The sequence below is a fragment of the Molossus molossus genome, unplaced genomic scaffold (genome assembly GCF_014108415.1).
Source record: "Molossus molossus isolate mMolMol1 unplaced genomic scaffold, mMolMol1.p scaffold_m16_p_14, whole genome shotgun sequence".
NCBI lineage: Eukaryota > Metazoa > Chordata > Mammalia > Chiroptera > Molossidae > Molossus > Molossus molossus.
In genome coordinates this window covers 20,296,597-20,316,383 of record NW_023425349.1, presented here as the reverse complement: position 1 = coordinate 20,316,383, position 19,787 = coordinate 20,296,597, and the positions used below count along the sequence as shown (strand labels likewise).

General features: G+C 40.0%; 2 protein-coding genes across 3 annotated transcripts in view; both read left to right on the top strand.

Annotated features, from left to right (window-relative positions):
* KIAA1958 (KIAA1958 ortholog) overlaps positions 1-19,787 on the top strand; it is a 232,443-nt gene that overhangs the window by 53,597 nt on the left and 159,059 nt on the right. The gene's annotated exons all lie outside the window — the stretch shown is intronic.
* The window catches only part of HSDL2 (hydroxysteroid dehydrogenase like 2), a 73,904-nt gene that overhangs the window by 30,095 nt on the left and 24,022 nt on the right, over positions 1-19,787 (top strand). The window contains exons 7-8 of the mRNA XM_036261813.1: positions 10,614-10,808; positions 12,564-12,635. Coding sequence (XP_036117706.1) covers positions 10,614-10,808; positions 12,564-12,635 — 267 coding nt within the window. The remainder of the gene's footprint in view (positions 1-10,613; positions 10,809-12,563; positions 12,636-19,787) is intronic.

The window sequence follows — 19,787 nt, the reverse complement described above, 5'->3', positions numbered from 1 at the left end:
GTGTCCTGTAGGATCCAGTGGCACAGCCTCCCTGATCACCCCACCTGGGCCCTCGTGTGCACCCCTAGTGTGGACTATACACCCTTCTGTTATAATTGAGTCTTGATTGCTGTTGGCAAGTCAATGGGAGGGTTTTACTCAGGCTGATCAGCTGCAAGGACTGGCTGTGCCCACTGGCCACTGGCCTCTGACTCCCTTGGAGGATCAGCTATATAAAGGCCCCCCACACAGAGCAATACTTACTTCAGCAGGGTTCAGGTACCTACTGCGTCCACTCATTGAGAGTGTCATTTGTGGAGGTGGTTGGGTGGTGGTGCTTCAATGTGGTCTGAAGCTATCTACTGAGTGTGCTGGCTCTGGGACAAGGTCAGCCACTGCCCGTGTTCTACCCCGGGGCCACCAGGCATAAGCTAGCTACAAAGTGATCTGTCGATGCCTGCTTCTTGTGCTTGGCTTCGAGGTGTCCAGGAAAAGCCAGGTTGTGAACCAAGTCTGGCTGCTTCTAGATCCAAGCCTGGGGCCACTTAACAAGAGGTATATGGCTCACTGAGACCAGATGCTGCTTGTTTGAAAGATTTTAGGAAAATGTGAAGCAGGATCCAAGACAGGCCAATCCTATGCTAAAGCCACTGGAAACAGCTTGGGTGGACTTGAAAGTTGGGTGGGGCTGGGCCTCAAGGAATCAGCAGGGCAGGGCAGACAGTGTGAGCCAGGTTGCTGGAGTCCCAGATGTGGTGGCCATCTGCTGCCCCAGGGAAGGGCTCACCAAAGGAACAACGGCCTCCACCAGCAAGTCTGTCCAGAAAAAGCTGCCCCTCCAGCCCTCCTACCTAAGCCAAACAGCTCAGTTCTTCCCAGTATGGCTCTGGTGCCTTTCAAGCAGCTTCCTCTCTGAGCTCAGAGCTCAGAGGGGGCAAATCCAAGTAAGTCAGAGTGTGAGCCCTTTGAGAGAAATTGACTGGGGCACCAGTAGCCACAACCTTCCTTAGCCTCAGTTCTCACTGCTTTTTATAGCCAGAAGTGATGGGGACTTCTCTTCCTGGCACTGGAACCCTGAACTGGGAGCCTAGTGTGGGACGGGGACCCCTCACTCCTCAGGGAGGACCTTCCCAGCTGAGGTGTTCTCCTGATTTTTATGTCACACATGGGTGTGGGACCAACCTGTCCGGGCCTCTGCCCCTTCTACCAGTCTCAATGTGGCTTCTTTAATTTTGTAGTTGTAGGACTTCTATTCAGCTCGATTTCAGAGGCTTCTGAAAGATGGTTGTACTGTAGTTCAGTTGTAATTAAAAAAAAAAAAATTTTTTTTCTTTATTGATTTTAGAGAGAGAGGAAGTGAGAGAGATAGAGATAGAAACATCGATGAGAGAGAACATCAATTGGTTGCCTCCTGCGTGCCCCCCACTGGGGATCGGGCCCACAACCTGGGCATGTGCCCTGACTGGGAATCAAACTGATGACCTCTTGGTGCTTGGGTCAATGCTCAACCACTGAGCCACACCGGCTTGACTAGTTGTAATTTTGATGTGGTTGTGGGAGGAGGCGATACCGCATTTACCTACCCTGCCATCTTTACTAGAAGTCTTAATTTTTTTTTTTGAGAGCCCAATATGGCTTTTAAAAATGTTCATTGTCTGTTTATAGTTTTATTGTAGTTAGGCCACCCTTTAGAGTATCTAATTCATCATATTTCCAGAAGCAGAATAGTCCTATCCATTTTTATTAAATATTTTACTAGGTATTATTTGTTTTTTTTCTTGTTCTCAATATATTTTCCAATTTATTATCAAAATATCTATAAACACTATATATCTTTTATAATAAATATGTTTTCTTTATTGATTTTAGAGAGAGAGGAAGGCAGAGGGATGGAGAGAAACATCGGTGAGAGAACATCCATTGGCCGCCTCCTACATGCTCCACACTGCGGATTGGGCCCACATCCTGGGCATGTGCCCTGACTGGGAATTGAACTGGTGTGACCTTTTGGTGCATGGGTTAACGCTCAACCACTAAGCCACACTGGCCGGGCAGTGCTATATATCTTTATCTTTAATGAGAATACCAGAAAACTGAGCTCACTTATTACCACTAAAAAATTTTCAGCAGATTCTCTTACATTTTTCAGATTGAAAATCTTATCACAGAACCTGAGATGTTTTGCTTCCTCCCTGTTCTTTTTTAAATTTTAGTTCTTACATCCTTTCTGCTACATGATGTTGTATTAGTATTAACTTATTAAAAGCGGTAGTTAAAACACTAAGGCCTTACTTGATTTGCTGGATAACTTTCTGTGCAATAAGTAGATTTGGCAGATTGGTAACTTGCATACTGAACTACCATGAAATCTATGTGTAAGCTCTGTTATGCTTATTAAAGTTTAAACATTACTTTTTCATTGTGTCTCAAACTTGAAACTATTAGAGAGTTAAAAAGGAGAAATAAAACACATTGTTTCTTCCCTTAGTGGTTTGAAAATTTGTTTTGGGCAAATAAATCATATAAATATAATAAAATACAATCAAAGAAGTGGTTTACTTAGGTACTCTTCAAATATGTGTACTCTTGATGTAAAGTGTAAATAGATTTCCTGATTAACTCAGTCTGCCTCTTTTCTTCTCTGATAACCTTTGGGCTTTTGTACTCTTAGAATCACATTTTGTTTTAGCATTTTTATTTACACTTTTTATTTGTCTTCCAGATTCTCAGATCACCATATAAGACAATTAGGGTAAAGAAAGAAAGAATAGTTTTTATTAAACATCCAAATGCTGTTAGTATCAAAATTATCCACTTTCTGTATTGCCCACATCGTTCTTGGTTGTGTGAGCTGCAGTAGCTCTCTGTGCCTAGTGTCCCCTTATATAAAATTACGAGTTATAATAAATAAGCTCTAAGGCCTTTATTACCTATTTTTTAGACCTTGAATTATAGAAAGTTCAAACATATATGCAGGTGTACACAAGTAGAAAGAACAGTGTACCATGTATTATTCAGCTTCAACCACTTTCAACATAGGGTCACTCTGGTTTCACTAGCCTCCATCCCCCTTCATTCCTACCTGACCCCCCCACTGGATTATTTTATTTTATTATTATTTTTTAATCCTCACCCATGGATATTTTTCTATTTATCTTCAGATAGAGTGGGAAGGAGGGAAAGAGAGAAACATCACGTGAGAGGGGTACATGGACTGGTTGTCTCCTGCATGACCCCGACCAGGGCCGGGGACAAACCACAACCAAGGTACGTGCCCTTGGTGGGAGTCAAACCCATGACTCATTGATCTGTGGCTGACACTCCACCACTGAGCCAAAGCGGCCAGGGCCCCACTGGATTATTTTAAAGCCAATCTGCCCGGCCGGTGTGGCTCACTGGTTGATTGTTGACCCATGTACCAGGAGGTCGCAGGTTCAATTTCTGGTCAGGGCACATGCCCAAGTTGTGGGCCTGATCCCCAATGGGGAGCATGCAGGAGGCGGCCAGTCGATGTTCTCTTGCATCAATGTTTCTATCCCTCTCTTCCTCTCCCTTCCTCTCTCTCTAAAATCAATAAAGAAAAAAAAAAACAATCTAAGCTATACTGTCATTTCATCTGTATATACTTCAGTATGTATCTTTAAAATAAAAGAGCTCTTTAAAAAAAAACCCATAAAATCATTATTATAGCTAGAATTCATGAACTCTAATACTTTAATATCATCAAATATCTAATCAATGTTCTGATTTCCTCAAGTGGCTCAAATGTCTTCTTTGCAGTGAGTTTATTCAAGCCAGGATCTAAGCAAGCCCCACACATTACATTTGTGTGCTCTGTCTCTTTTTTTTTTGTACGTGCCCCTAGCAGAAACCGAACCCAGGACTCTCTGGTCCGCAGGCCGACACTTCAACTGCTGAGCCAAACCGGCCAGGACTGCACTGTCTCCTAAATGTTTTTTGTTGTTGTTGTTCAGATAGAGTAGGAAGGAGAGAGAGGAAGAGAGAGAGGAAGAATCATTGATGTGAAAGGGACACATTGAGTGGCTGCCACCCACAAAACCCAACCAGGGCCGGGGACAAACTGCAACCGAGGTATGTGCCCTTAGCAGGAACCGAACCCAGGTTTCTCTGGACCGCAGGCTGACGCTCTAACCGCTGAGCCAAACCGGCCAGGGCTCTTAAATGTTTTTAATCTAGTAGTTATACTCTTTTTTCCTTGCCACTTATTTCTTGAAAAACTGGGTCATTTATCTTACAGAATTTCCAACATTCTGTTTTTTTGTGATTCTTTCCATTGAGTCATTTAATGTACTCCTATGTTCACGAGGGACCCATTCTTTTTCCTTCTGGCATTATTTTTTATTTTCATCACTCTGCAAATACCTACTGGACAGTTACCATGTGGTAGACACTGTGAAGGGTACTGGGGAGACTTCGCTGGCTTTTTACTTAGCAGATGAATAGGTTGGTAGGAGTTGGCCGTTGAAAGCACATTTAATCCAGTATTTTTATGAAGTACTGTAGTCTTACTGGAACTCTTGAACTGAACTGCCACATAAGGCAGTGTGAAGCGTATCCAGAACTCCACCTTAGGAACAGATGAGGGATTTCATTTTCTCTTTGCTTCCCATCTGCTGTGTATTGGGTGAGTGGATTTCCTCCGCTCCAAGCAGTAGTGAGAGGTCTGATGGCCCGTGGTGTTGGAGCTGAGGAAACCAGGGGCTGTGGTGAGAATCTGTGGAGCACGGGGCCATGTTGCTGATGTAACTCTCAGGAAACTAGCTGTGGCAGCCAGCTCGCTCGTTGCCATCTTTGTTTTCTTCTCAGGACTCCAAGAATTAATTGTTAAAAATTCCTTTCTTATGTAATTTGACCAAGATTCCTTTACTTCCTGGCCCACTATGGGATCAGAACCATGTTGTATTGCTTCTTTGTATTTTTTATGTTTCTGTATCAGACACAATTCATTTAAGCTTTTCTGGAGAGTGATAGGTTTTGTAGTGGGATAAAAGGTGAGAGTGAAAAAAAGTGCTTCTACAGTATATTTCAAACTACATGTCAAGACTCATTGGTGAGTCATGAAATTGATTTAGTGAGGCATGAAATCAATTTAGTGGATTGTGAAATTGATTCAGTAGGCAATAGCCAGAATTTTTTTATTTCTTATTTTTTTTATTGTTTTGTTTTATTTCTAATGGAAGAAAATAGAAAATACTAGATAGTGCTGTATGTCGTCAGGGTTGGTATTGTTTCATAAACTTTTGTTTCATGTATAAATGTTATATATAAATAAAATGTTAGTGATCATGTATATATATATGTATTGCATATTCTTAGTCATGTTGGTAAAAAGTGTTACTTATTGTAGATCACAGTCAAAGACATTTAAAGTTCACACTTTACTGTGACTCTTTTTCAACTTCCTGTCTTTTTCAACCTCCTCCTCCCACCTCAAACATTGCTGTCACTAGAATTGATAGTGAAAGTCAGGCAGTCAGAAAGGAAGGTCTACAAGATAACAAAGTCCTAACATAATATTTTTCCTCTTTGTTTCATTCTATTCATTCATCTTGCAAACATTTCTATATTCCAGGCACAGTTCTCTGTACTATTTATTCATTATTCATATAATGTATTAAGGGTCTACTGTGTACAAGGCATTAGAAGGTGCAAAGATGAATGTGATGCAGTCCTTACCCTCAAAGAGTTTTACCATTTATTGTGGGAGATGAAAGAATTTGTTTCCACCACACTTTGTCTTTCCCTCCCTGCCCCACTCCCTAAATCTTTAGGTTTTGGGGATCCTGGATTAACAAAGTTAGAGAAAGCTTAGTCTGACTCTAAACATTTTAGATTTTACTTATACAACAGATGTTTATTGAGCATTTTCTAGTTGCTGAAGATACACTATAGAACCAAACAGACGGAATCTCTGTCCTTAAGGAACTTACAGTCAAATTAGGAGAGACACAATAGACAAGTAACATCATGAATAATAAAATATACAGTAATGCTAAAAAATAGAACAAGGTAAGGGGGATTAGGAGTCTCAGGTGTTAGGGAGGATAGGTTGCAATTTTAATTATTACAGAAAGGTTTGGCCTTTTTAAGAAACTGACATTTGAGCATGGATTTGACTGAGGTGATAGAATTAGCCTTGGGAATGTGTTAGCCATGGGGTATCTGAGGGAAAAGCATTGAAGGGTAAAAGTCCTATGAGGTAAGTGTGCCTGGCATCATGGCAAAGCAGGGAGAAGGCCAGTGTGTCTGGAGAGAGGGATAGTGGTAGGAAATGATAAGATGATGCCCATGAGGACATGGGGGTCAGATGTTACAGGTCCTTGCCAAGACTTGGGTTTTTTTACTCTGAGTGAAATGAGGAGCTTTGCGGGCTTTTGAGCCTAGTGGGGGTGGGGGTGGGTAGGCAGGGGAAGAACCTGATCAAACCTAAGTTTGTAAAAGGATCTCTGGCTGCTCTTTTTAGTAGATTCTCAGGGAGAAACAGAGAGGCCAGTTTGGAGGCGGTTGCAGTAACTTAGACACAGATGTTGGTACCTGTGATTAAGTGATAGCAGTAAAGGTGGTGGAGAGTGGTCAGATTCTGATTTATTTTGAAACTAGAACCAACAATATCTGCCAGCAGATTAGGTTTGGAATGTAAGAAAAAGAGGAGTCAAGGATGATTCCCAAGATTTTGGCGGTAGTAACTGGAACAATGGGGTTAATATCAACTGGGATGGGGAGAGCTTCAGGTAGAGCAGGTTAGAGAGGAAGGTTAGGAGTTCAGTTTGGGGCATTGTGCAGACACGTGGAGATGGTCATTAGGCATCTGGGTTTGCATTTCTGGGGGTCGGGGGAGAGGTCCAGACTGGAGATAGAAATTTGTGGGTTATCAGCATAAAGCCACAAGGTTGGATAATACTATCTAGAGAGTAAATAGAAGAAGAGAAAGGGCCACTGGCCATTAAGAAGGTGGGAAAAAGAGAACAACCCCACATAGGAGAGTAGGGTAAGGAAGAAACCAGAGTATGATATCTTTAAAGCCAATTGAAGAAAGTGTTTCAAGGAAGAAGAGTGATCGATTGTGTCAAATGCTTCTGATAGTTTTTATAAGATGGGGACTGATGTTGGATTTAGTAATTTGTACATATTCTTCGTATCACTTAATAGCATTTGTAATTTAATTATTTTATAACTATAGTTTAATGTCTTTCTTGCAAGAATGAAAGCTTGAAGGTAGAGACGATGTCTATTTTGTTCATTTTATTATAGTGATTATAGAGGTTCAATAAATAGCTTATATAAAAAATGGGGAGGGCCCTGTATGAGAGGGAATGTGGAGGACATTATCAGGAAGGGCAGGAGAAATCAGCTTATTGCTGAGATCTTTGCTTTAGGTTTGAGATGTTTGTTTTAGAAGGTTTACTAGAAATCTTGGGACCATTGGTATCATTTGGGTTCTAGATTTGGTGGCACAGTAAATTGACTCTACAGTCTTGTAATACATGGCAAAATTAATTATGTACTTGATACTTTTTATTTGAATGTGTTTTATTGATTTTTTTTTTAGAGAGAGGAAGGGAGAGAGAGAAACATCAATGTGAGAGAGTAACATTGATGGGCTTCCTCCTGCACTCTCCCCACTGGGGATCAAGCCCACAACCCACACATGCACCCCGACTGGGAATTGAACTGGGACCTCTCAGTCCATGAGACAAAGCTCGATCCACTGAGTCACACTGACCAGGCTGTACTTGATACTTTTGAAACATAGCAGGAAGGCTATGTAGCTAAAGTTCATGGTCAGGAAAAGAGGTTTCCTAACAGAAGTAAACAATTGAAAGAAGACCTTAAGGGGATATCGTAGTTAGTAAGAACTAGGCAAGGCTTTCTTGACAAAGGAAACAACGTTCTAAGCAGAGGGAGGGAACAAGAAAGGCCACAGGTTGGGAAAATACTGTGTGTTTGGTGGAACGACAAGTAGTTTGATCTGGTGTCTGTGCGATAGGGTGTAAGCTTTTTATTTCCCACAGAACTTGAGCAACTGCAAGTAATTCAGATCAACTGGAATGTGGGGCGGGTATGAGGTGCTGGGGGAAGATGGATGAGCTAGGTCCCAGGTCTTGATTGCCAAGTTTAGGGGCTTGAATTTTAGCTTGTATTCAGTAGAGAACCACTTTAGAATTTTAGAAGCAGGAGAGCACTAATAAGCAGAGGGAAAACAGGAACAGTGAAGAGACATGGTTGTTGATAAGGTTTAAGAAGTCTCATTTGGCATCTGAATATGGGATGTCTGCCCTAGCCAGTCATTATCTTCCTCTCTATGTAAAATCAATAAGCATATCTTTGGGTGAGGATTTAAAAAAAATGAATATAGGATACTTGTAAGACTGTGGAGAGAGGAGGCAGGAAAGCTAGTTACAATATGGCATTATTGCTCTGGCTGATTTGGCTCAACGGTTAGAGTATCGGCCTGCGATCCAGAGAGACCCGGGTTTAGTTCCTGCTAAGGGCACGTACCTCAGTTGCAGTTTTTCCCCGGCCCTGGTTGGGTCGTACGGGTGGCAGCCACTCGATGTGTCACTTTTACGTCGATGTTTCTCTCTCTCCCTCCTACTCTACCTGAACAAAAAATGGAAAAATGGCCCTGGCCGGTTTGGCTCAGTGGTTGGAGCATCGGCCTGCGGTCCAGAGAGACCCGGGTTCGGTTCCTGCTAAGGGCACGGACCTCGGTTGCAGTTTGTCCCCGGCCCTGGTTGGTCGTGCAGGTGGCAGCCACTCAATGTGTCCCTTCACATCGATGTTTCTCTCTCTCTCTCTTTTCCTCTCTCTCCCTCTCGCTCTATCTGAACAAAAAATGGAAAAATGTCCTCGGGTGAGGGTAAAAAAGAAAAATGTCTTCGGGTGAAGATAAAAAAATAAAATAAAATAAAATTCATTTCAGTTTCTGCTGAAATAGAGCAGTCAGGAGAGGAAGGATGAGGGTTGCTATCAAAATGCCTGCTACTTCTTACCTCTTGAGTGGTCAGAACAACTGCAGTAGAAGAGGGTTCACTTTGGGATAGATTTCATGTAGGTTGGGGTGAGGCGTCTGGGAATGGCAGCTACTGGTCTTGGTACTGGCAGCAGAGAGGAAGATAACAAAAGTATCTCAGAACAGCTGCAGTCCTCTGTACCTGGACCGGATTGCAAATAGAGGTGGGAACTCAGCTAACCAGGAAGGCCAGAGTGACGGGGTGGCAACTGGCATCTCTGGTACTAGACACCAAAACCAGTTTATTTGTTTTTCAAAGGACCTATTTTCCAACTTGTTCTAATGGCAGTTGAAACTACATTTCATTGATTCTGAGATGACCATGTTTTTACATTTTATATATTTGATACCAGGATGCTCTTAAAATCGATGATATGTCATACTTTAATTGGGAGTTTTCTTAGTGTTATACTTTTACAATCAGTGGTATCTTTGTTGTACTGAGTACATGCAAGAATATACGTGTGTGCTTGGTAGAGGCTGGCAGGTGTTAAAGAGGCAAGATAAGCTCTCTGTCCAGAAAAGAAGGACTCAAAGGCAGTGCTGATGTTTTAAACCTGCTATGCACTGCATATGATTATGTGAAAGGAAATCTATTGATTTTAAGATCCTTGTTAACTGTTTTGAGCAAGCTGTAATCAGGAGAATCAATCCAAAGCTACTTTGTTATTTTCCCAGTTATTCCTTATTCAGACTCAAGTTTTAGGGTCACCTTTAGGAGTCTTGTGATCCAAATTATATTAGCTTTCATTACAGATCTTGCTTACTTTCTTTTCCAAAAATTATCACTGAATTTCATGTTATGGGTCCTATTGTTCAAGTGTACTTATTGAGAGCTTATGGTGTGTTTGTCATTGTTTTAAGCACTGGGCATACAGTGATGAAAAAGAAAAGCAAAGTTTCTATATTCTAGTAGAGACGAAAGAGAGACAATAAACTTAAGAAAGTAGCTTCATATTTTGGAAACAGGAAACTGAGGTCCAAAGATGTTCAAGTGGCTTATCAAAAATAGCATAGTTGACCTAAAAATCTCACTCACCTGACTTATAGCTCAGTGCTCTTTCTATCATATCTTATAGGCTTTTTAAAAAAAATGTTTTTATTGATTTTTAGAGAGAGGAAGGGAGAGGGAGAGAGAGATAGAAACATCAGTGTGAAAAAGAAACATCAATTGGCTGCCTCCTTCACACCCCCTATTGGGAATTGAGCCTGCAACTCAACACATGGCCTGACTGGGAATCGAACCAGCGACCTCTTGGTGCATGGGTCAAGGCTCAACCACTGAGCCACACTTGCTATGCCTTACTGGCTCTCTTGACTCCAAGAATGGTATGCAAATTCTTAAGTATTCTAAATCAGAAAGTTCTAATTGAATTTTGCTGTGAGTCTCATGAAGGAGTTCTGTATAAGGCAGTGTTGTGTAGAGCAAGGAACATACGTTTTCTACCTTGTTATGCCAATAGAACATTTAGCAAATGCTTTAAGCTCTCTGGACCTTCTTTTTATCACCTGAGAAATAAAGGGGTTAGCCATCTTGCTTGTTACTTCCATAGTCCTACTGTTTGATTTGGAGTTATAGATGTGTATGTTTTCTCTTCAGCCATACACACTGCTGCTATGGATATGCTGGGAGGATCAGGTATTGAAAGCCAATGTAGAAAAGTTGACATCATTGCAGATGCTGCCTATTCCATTTTCAAAAAGCCTAAAAGTTTTACTGGTAACTTTATTATTGATGAAAATATCTTAAAAGAAGAAGGAATAAAAAATTTTGACGTCTATGCAATTAAACCAGGTAATGCTTATTGTTTTTTAAAAAGTGATGCTTTTTTCTACATTTTCTGAAATTCTCTTTTTTGTATGTGTTTTTGTGATTATAAAATTAATATGCTCTTTTAAAAGCTGTCCTCCCAATAAAGGGACAAACCCACACCAACACACCTTAAAGAAGAAAGGAAAAGTAGAAGTGAGTTGAGGAGAAGAAAGGAGAAATAGAAGTGAGTTGAGGACTTTAAAGGGGATATACAGATACAGAAGGTCACACCAGGTATTAGCCATTTCCAAATCTTAAAACCAAAACTGAAAATTAGTTTTTAAAGTTGGTTTTAAAATCACAGAGTAAAGATTTTATTCAAGGATACGGTAACAGAAGATACAGTAATAGGTTTTTCACAAAAACTTTTTAAGATTATGGGCTTTTTTTCTAAAAGTTTGTCTCTTAAATGCAGTCTCTCAGAGTAGCTTAATGGCAGATGGTGAAGGTGAGTGAGGCGGGTCTGTCTGATGCACAAGGGTATGATGTGAGAGTTCTCGGCAGTCCTCTGTTCACAAGTCATTCTCCTCTCTGAAATCGCAGATGCTGCTGCTGCTGCTGATAATGCATTTTACTTTATGTATAAAATATAACGTATACTAAAGACTAGACACATAGTCATTATTTATGCTAAAGTATTTTACATATTATTCATTAGGTTGAACATTTAGACTTGTATCATCCTTGTTTCTTCAGTTTGGACTGAATTCAATAAAATAGCTCTTAACAGTTTTATAAAGCACTTGTATATACACTGTCTAGTTAACCTCATTGTAATCCTGTGAGGGAAGCAATATCATTTCGTGATTAAGAACATGGGGTTTGGGAAAGACAACTCTGGTTCTGATCCCTGTTCAGCTGCACTGTAGGTATGTCACCCACTGTCTCTGAGCTTCACTTTCCTTATTGGTAAAACTAAGGGAATGAATTATACCTTCCACATAGGATTTTCGTAAGAACTAAAAGCAGTAATGTGTATAATGTGCTTGGCACGGTACCTGGCATGTGCTATAATCACAGTATTCAGTAGTTAATATTTACATTAGAAAAACAGATTCAGAGAGATTATTAAGCCTTTGTGTAAGAGTAAGTGGCAGAATCTGAACCAGATCCAGGTCTTCTGGGCCCTGGTACAGTGTAATTATCACTTTAGGTGTTAAGGACATAGTGTTTTTATGCACAACATTTTAAATTTGATTTGAATTAAAATCCTGTCAAGTGTTAAGAACTTACTATAATTAGGTACTGTGATATGTGTTAGGATATAACAAACCCAATACATTCCTGCTCTCCTGTTTTTTGTTGTTGTTGTTTTTTTAAATCTGAGAGGGAGGAACAGACAGACAGAGACAGAGGAATCCTTTTCTTAAGGAGGAATCCCCTTCTCTCTGGGGCCAGGTAGGAAATGAGTCCTAAGCACTTTGGAGGGATGTAGGACAGAAGGGTTGCTTGGAGGGGCAAAGGCTCCTGGGAGAGCGGTTAAGGGCTTAACATAACAGGTGACTCTTTGGTTGAATCTTAGGGATGAAATTTGTCATGGGGAGAATGATAAATGGGTTATGGGGAAATTATTTTACCTTAGTGGTCAGGTAATTTAACAGTTCTCATGGGGGTCTTTCCATTGCACTAGAATGATCATTTAAATAAAAACATATAATATTTATTAAACAGGCGTTACAGTCTTAATATATTGAAGTTGTTACAGTAATCTAATTATTTTGGTGGTCATTTTTTCAGGTAATCCTTTGTTACCAGATTTCTTCTTAGATGAATACCCAGATACAGTTACCAAGAAAATGGAATCACATGGTAAGATATAGACCATATTTTATGTAGGGAATTAAAGATACGTATAATTGGACATTTCTGTCTTTTGCTTTAAAAATTTTGTGATATAAACTAGACAAGTAATGCGAAGTCTTAATTTATTCTAACAAAGAAGATTGTCCTTCAAATATCACATGATCTCACTTATTTGTGGAATATAATGAACATAACAGTTTGAGGAACAGGGTAGACCCAGAGACGTGGAAGTAGGGTACAGACTGACAACCCTCAGAAGGGAAGGGATAAACCACAGAACTTATATGCACGTATGCATAACCGATGGACATGGACAACAAAGTTGGGGACGAGGTGGGGAGGATGGGGAGGAGGATGTCAATGGGGAAAAAGGGAGAAACATCTGCAACAAAAATAAATTAATAAAAAATAGAAGATTATCCTTTTTTCTACCAGTAAGAAGTTCTTAACATCCTTTGATTTGATTTAACTTAAACAGTTGTCTGAAAGCCCTGGTTGGTTTGGCTCAGTGGTAGAGCTTCGGCCCATGGACCAGTGAGTCACGGGTTCCATTCTGGCCAAGGGCACGTACGTTGGTTGCGGTTTGTCCCTGGCCCTGGTCGGGGTCATGTGGGAAGCAACCAGTCGATGTGTCCTTCTCATGTCGATGTTTCTCTTTCTCTCTCTCTCTCTCTCTCTCCCTCCCTCCCTGTCTCCCTCTGACTCTATCTGAAGATAAATAGAAAAATATCCTCAGGTGAGGATTAAAAAAAAAAAAACAGTTGTCTGGAAAAATATCCCAACCCTTTTTTAAGGTTTTATTTCTTTTCCATGGCACTGTCTTTAGGTATTTTGTGTTGATGTGTTATTTTATTTTGAGCGAAAATGTGTCACATCAAAGTACATCTAATACCATTCTCAGTTTGTGACTATGGGAGAAATTAACTTCAGAGGAGGTTTTAATTTTACTGTGTTTTGTTTTTATAATTCAGAAACAATAGCCCCTTGAATTGATTCAGAGTTTACATGTTGGTCTTTGTGTTCTGGTATGCCACTGTCTTACTGAAAGATGTCAGAGGAGATGCTCTTCAACGAAGACCCACGAGAAGAATTTCTCAACGTGGTTTATTAACAAGAATAGTTATTCTTCTGGGCTCTGACCTTATTTTTATCTTATGGACACTGAATCTCCTAAGTGATCATGGATTCTTTTTTTTTTTAAATCCTCACCCAAGGATAATTTTCCATTTATCTTCAGATAAAGTGGTGGGAGGTTGTGAGAGAAAGAGAAACATCGATGTGAGAGAGACACATGGACTGGCTACCTCCCACACGACCCTGACCAGAGCCAGGGACCAAACCACAACCAAGGTACGTGCCTTTGACTAGAACTGAACCCTCGACTCTTTGGTCTGTGGGTCTACGCTCTAACCGCTGAGTCAAACTGGCCAGGGCGATCATGGATTCTTTAGATGGCTGCTAGAAAATTTAAGAACAAATTTCCTTTATATATTTAGCAAACTTATGGTCCCTTACTGCAAATGCATTTTCGTGCTGAACCCTTCTGAGTTAAACTTATCCTTTCTATCTTTATCTGTTCTTTCTCCAAATTATTGGAGATAGTTTTAAAAATTTCTTAGGAAATTTTTCTTTTGTATTGTAGAAAATTTGAAAAATATAGAAAGAAAAAAAGTTAATTTAAAATCCCATCACTCAGAGATAGTTCTTTTTAAAATTTAAATTCTTTTTATTTTAAAAATTAGATACGACATTGGATATATCAGAGTATTAAAATAAGACTGTCAGTCTTTATCTCAAAAGACCTTTTACAGAATGGCAGAAATTAGTTAGGGAGCTTATCAAAGTCTAATAGAGGCAAGTTCAAAATCCTGATTTTTGCCTAGCACTCTAAGATTGGATCTGTCTTTTGGAAGAAGATGTACACGAACTGAGCTCATTTATATTCTAAGTTTAATATATGCATAACCAGTGGACACAGACAATAATGTGGTGAAGGCAGGGAGTGCAGGAGCAGGAAGGAGGTCTATGAGGGGGAGGAGGACACTTTCAACAATTAAGATAAATTTTTTAAAAATTCCAAATTTAAATAATAAGCACCACTCATTGATCACATATATTTATTTTGTTTTTCAACAAATATGTATTAAGCACCTATTGTGTGCCAAACACTGTACTACATACTTTGCATGCATTGTGTCATTTAATAATACTTACGATCCTATAAGACAGGTATTATTATCCTCATTTTACATCTGAGATCACACAGCTGGCAGGTGGCAGAACCAGGATTTGATTTTATCTTTCTCCAGTTCCAAACGCATATCTTTAACCCATCAACTTAAATTGCTTTCCTAACTCCTGAATACTTCAAGTCCTTTAAATTAGCATATATCCCTCCCCCCCATAAACCAATTTATTAATTTATAATAAGAAGTTGCCCTCTTATGGACTAAATATGTAGTTGCCATGATCATCTTATTCTTTCCCTTTGGGCATAATTACATAGGGAACAGAATCATAGTCAGCAGGTCGTATCACGGCCATGGAATCAGAACAAGAGAGGTCAGGTAAGTAAAATGTAAAATAAATATTTATTGGCATCGGGTTTTGATAGGAATGATTTTGCCTGTGGGATCAGAATATGTCAAGTGCATTGACTGTAATCCATATATGCATCTGCCCATGAGAGATGCCCTCATCCTTTTGAGGTCAGAATCCTCACATTCCTTTGGCTAAAGCTTCTCTTCTCCATACATGCTGAGAGAGCATTTACTTCGTTAGCTCTCTTTTCCGTATTCTTCCTGCTTCAGTCAATTGCAATTATGCTTGACATTTTCTGTAGACATATTAATGCATTCATATAGGTTTTAGGCCAGTATATTTGGCCTGGGATCTAACTTATTTTTTTTCAGATAATATTTTACATTCACATCCAAACCCATATATGTTGACATTACAGTTATCCTCTCAGAGGTTGGTGTGTATCCCTCATTTCCAAAGGGAGAGAGGGGCTCACCTTTATATTGTACCCATTCTTCTTTTTTTTAAATCCTCACCAGAGGATATTTTTTCATTTATCTTCAGATAGAGTGGGAGGGAGGGAAGGAGGAAACGGGAGAGAGAGAAAAAGAGAGAGAGAGAGAGAGAGATCAACTGGTTGCCTCCCACATGACCCTGACCAAGGCCGGGGACCAAACTGCAAGCAAGGTACATGCCCTTGACCAGAATCGAACCTGTGACTCTTTGGTCCGCAGGCCAGCGCTCTAACCACTGAGAAAAACTGGCCAGGGCTGTATCCATTCTTTAATTATCCTGTTAACATTTTATCGTACATAATTTTAAATTAATGCTTTTTTTCATATTAAAAGCAGTGCTGTCATTTTTTCGTTGACCACCCCCCCCCCCCCTTGCAATGGCATTCATCTTGGTGGTGTTGGTTTTTTTTTTCTTTCTTTTTTTAAAGATTTTAGTAGCTTCTGTTCTAGTTGCTCTGAATCCTCCTCAGCAACTTCTTAGCCTGGCTATCCTTTCCCTTTTCCCTGTGGTTATCACCATCTCTTATTATTTCCATCCTTTGTTCTTTTTCTGCATTCTGGGCGACCTTTTCAAGTTTGTACTCTATACTACTTGATAAGATCTTTGACACTTTCATCTCTGTTCCATTTTGCCTCTAATGTTCATTTTAATTTTGCTATTCTTTGTATCTCAGGTTTCCCATTTTCTTTTCATTTTGTTCTATTGTCTTTTCATCTCAGTTATTCTATTATCTTTTCATCTGTCTCATATAGTTTTCATGTTAAGGAATTCTTGTTTAGAGATAGAGTTTTGCTGTTCAGAATAACCTTCCATTACCCTGGTGGTACGTTGTTCTTTCATAGGCATCAGATATTTTTTTCCCTGTTAATTCAACCTTATATTAGGAGATATCTCCAGAGCTAGTGCAGTCAAATGATGGGGATATACAGGTTGCTTTTGGCTCTCCTCCCTGTCCATCTGATGGATATCCTTCTCAGAGCTATAGTTTCTGTTGTGGCACCTGTGAGGCATATAGCTAGTGCCAGTTGCAGGGCTGACATGGACCTTCTTTTTTTTCTTTTTTTTTTTTATCCTCGCCTGAGGACATTTCGCCATTGTTTTTTCAGATAGAGTAAGAAAGAGAGAGAGGAAGAGAAAGAGAGAGAAACATCAATGTGAAAGGGACAAATCAAGTGGCTGCCTCCCACACGACCCAACCAGGGCTGGGGACAGACTGCAACCGAGGTACTTGCCCTTAGTGGGAACCAAACCTGGTTCTCTCTGGACCGCAGGCCGATGCTCTAACCACTGAGCCAAACTTGCCAGGGGGACATGGACCTTCTTTTACCTCCTCTGCTTAAAACCTACTCTCTTCAGCATGTCTTGATGCCAAGGTCCTTCCCTTCCCCATCTTTATCAGTCATGCTTTGGGTGGCATGTACTTCCCAGGATGAACCACTACCTGGACCTTCTCTTCTGTCTGCTCTTATGGTATTTGGGAGCTGTGAGCTTTGAAATTGGATCTGAAATACAGGGGTGCCCTGGTTGGTGTGGCTTAGTTGGTTGGAGCATCATTCTGTACACCAAAAGATGGTTGGTTTGTTTCCCAGTCAGGGCACATATCTGGTTGCGGGTTTGACCCCCCTAGTCAGAGCATGTATGGGAGGCAACTTATTGCTGTTTCTCTCTCACATCAATGTTTCTCTCTCTCTCTCTCTCTCTCTCTCTCTCTCAAAATCAACAAATAAATAAAAATTTTAAAAGAGATAGCTACTTTAAAAAAGAAATATAGAGGATTCAGAGCAACTAGAACAGAAGCTACTAAAATCTTTAAAAAAAGAAAGAAAAAAAAAATCAACACCACCAAGATGAATGCCATTGCGGGGGGGGGGGGGGTCAACGAAAAAATGACAGCACTGCTTTTAATATGAAAAAAAGCATTAATTTAAAATTAATGAAAAGCAGGATTCTGGAACAGAGGGGTAGATTTTAGCTTAAGACCAGAGTCTGATCCAGTGGTTTAAAGAGGTGAGAACCTTTCTTCTTTGTTCAGGTGAGCAGAGCTACTCTTCCCTTGAGATCTTTTACAAGGTGTAAAGCACAGGCAGTCCTGTGTTTCTGAGGCTCACTTCAACCTTAGAGTTATTGATCTTTCTTCCTAGATTCTGACAGTAGATTATGTGTCTGTCTAGGTGATGTATAGTGTTTGTCCTTTTTTTTTTTTTAACATTTTTATATTTATTTTAAGAAGTTTTACGATTATTATTATTATTATTTTTATCCTTTCCTGCGGAAATTCTTGCAGTTATCTTCAGACAGAGCAAGAGGGAGAAAGGGAGGAAGAGAGAGAGAGAAACATCGACATGAGAGAGACACATCAAGTGGTTGCCACCCACACGACCCCAACCGGGGCCGGGGACAAACTGCAACCAAGGTAAGTGCCCTTAGCAGGAACCGAACCTGGGACTCTGGTTCACAGGCCAATGCTCTAGCCGCTGAGCCAAACCGGCCAGGGCACATTTTTATATTTATTTATTGTGAAGTTAGAAGAGGCTGTGTTGGGGCTACTAGCTATTTTGTCTTTATTTTTTATTTATTTATTTATTTTTAAATTAATTAATTAATTAATTTTTGTTACAGATGTTTCTCCTTTTTCCCCCACTGATACCACCCTTCCCTTCCCTCCCCGCCCTGTCTCCAGCTTTATTGTCCATTTCCATTGTTCATGCATACATGCATATGGTTTATCTCCCCCACCCCCACCTTCTGGGGATTGTCAGTCTGTACCCCACTTCCGTGTCCCTGGGACTACCCCGTTCCTCAGACTGTTATGTTCATTATATTCCACAAATAAGTGAGATCATGTGATATTTGTCTTTCTCTGCTTGGCTTGTTTCGCTTAGGATAATACTCTCCAGGTCCCCACATTTCGTCTCAAAGGATAAGAAATCTTTCTTTCTTACAGCTGCATAGTACTCCATTGTGTATATGTACCACAGCTTTTTTATCCATTTGTCTACTGGTGGACATTTGGGCTGTTTCCAGACCTTAGCTATTGTAAATAGTGCTGCTACAAACATGGGAGTACATATATTCTTTCTGATTGGTGTTTCAGTCTTCTTAGGGTATATTGCTAGAAGTGGGATCACTGGGTCAAATGGAAGTTAAATTTTTAATTTTTTGAGGTAACATATTGTTTTCCACAGTGGCTGTACCAGTCTTCATTTCCATCAGCAATGTTCTAGAGTCCCCTTTTCTCCACAGCCTTGCCAACACCTGTTGTTTGATGATTTGTTGATGGCAGCCATACTGACAGGTGTGAGGTGATACCTCATTGTTGTTTTAATTTGCATCTCTCTGATGATTAGTGATGTTGAGCATCTCTTCATATGTCTCTTAGCCATTTGTATGTCCTGTTTGGAGAGGTGTCTATTTAGTTCCTCTGCCCATTTTTTAATGGGGTTCTTTGTCTTCCTTTTGTTGAGTTATATGAGCACTCTATATATATTGGAAATTAACCCTTTATCTGATGTATCATTGGCAGTTATGCTCTCCCATAGAGTGGGTTGCCTTTCCATCCTTTCCATTTTGGTGGTGGTTTCTCTTGCTATGCAGAAGCTTTTGAGTTTGATGTAGTCCCATGTGTTCATTTTCTCCTTTGTTTCTGTTGCCTTAGGTGATGTATCAGTGAAAATTCTGCTGCATATGATGTCTGAAATTTTGTTGTCTACATTTTCTTCTAGGATTTTTATGGATTCATGAGTCACATTTAAATCTTTTATCCATTTTGAGTTTATTCTTGTGTAGGGTGTAAGTTGATGGTCTAGTTTCATTTTTCTGCATGTAGCTGTCTAATTTTCCCAACACCATTTATTAAAGAGGCTATCCTTACTCCACTGTTTGCTCTTGCCACCTTTGTCAAATATTAATTGAGCATATTGCCTTGCGTCCATTTCTGGGTTCTCTGTTCTGTTCCACTGGTCTATATGCCTGTTCTTGTGCCAGTACCAGGCTGTTTTGATTACAGTGGCTTTGTAGTATAACCTGAAATCTGGTAATGTGATCCCTCCAACTTTGTTCTTCTTTTTCAAAATTGCTCTGGCTATTCGAGTTCTTTTTTGGTTCCATATGAACTTTTGAAGT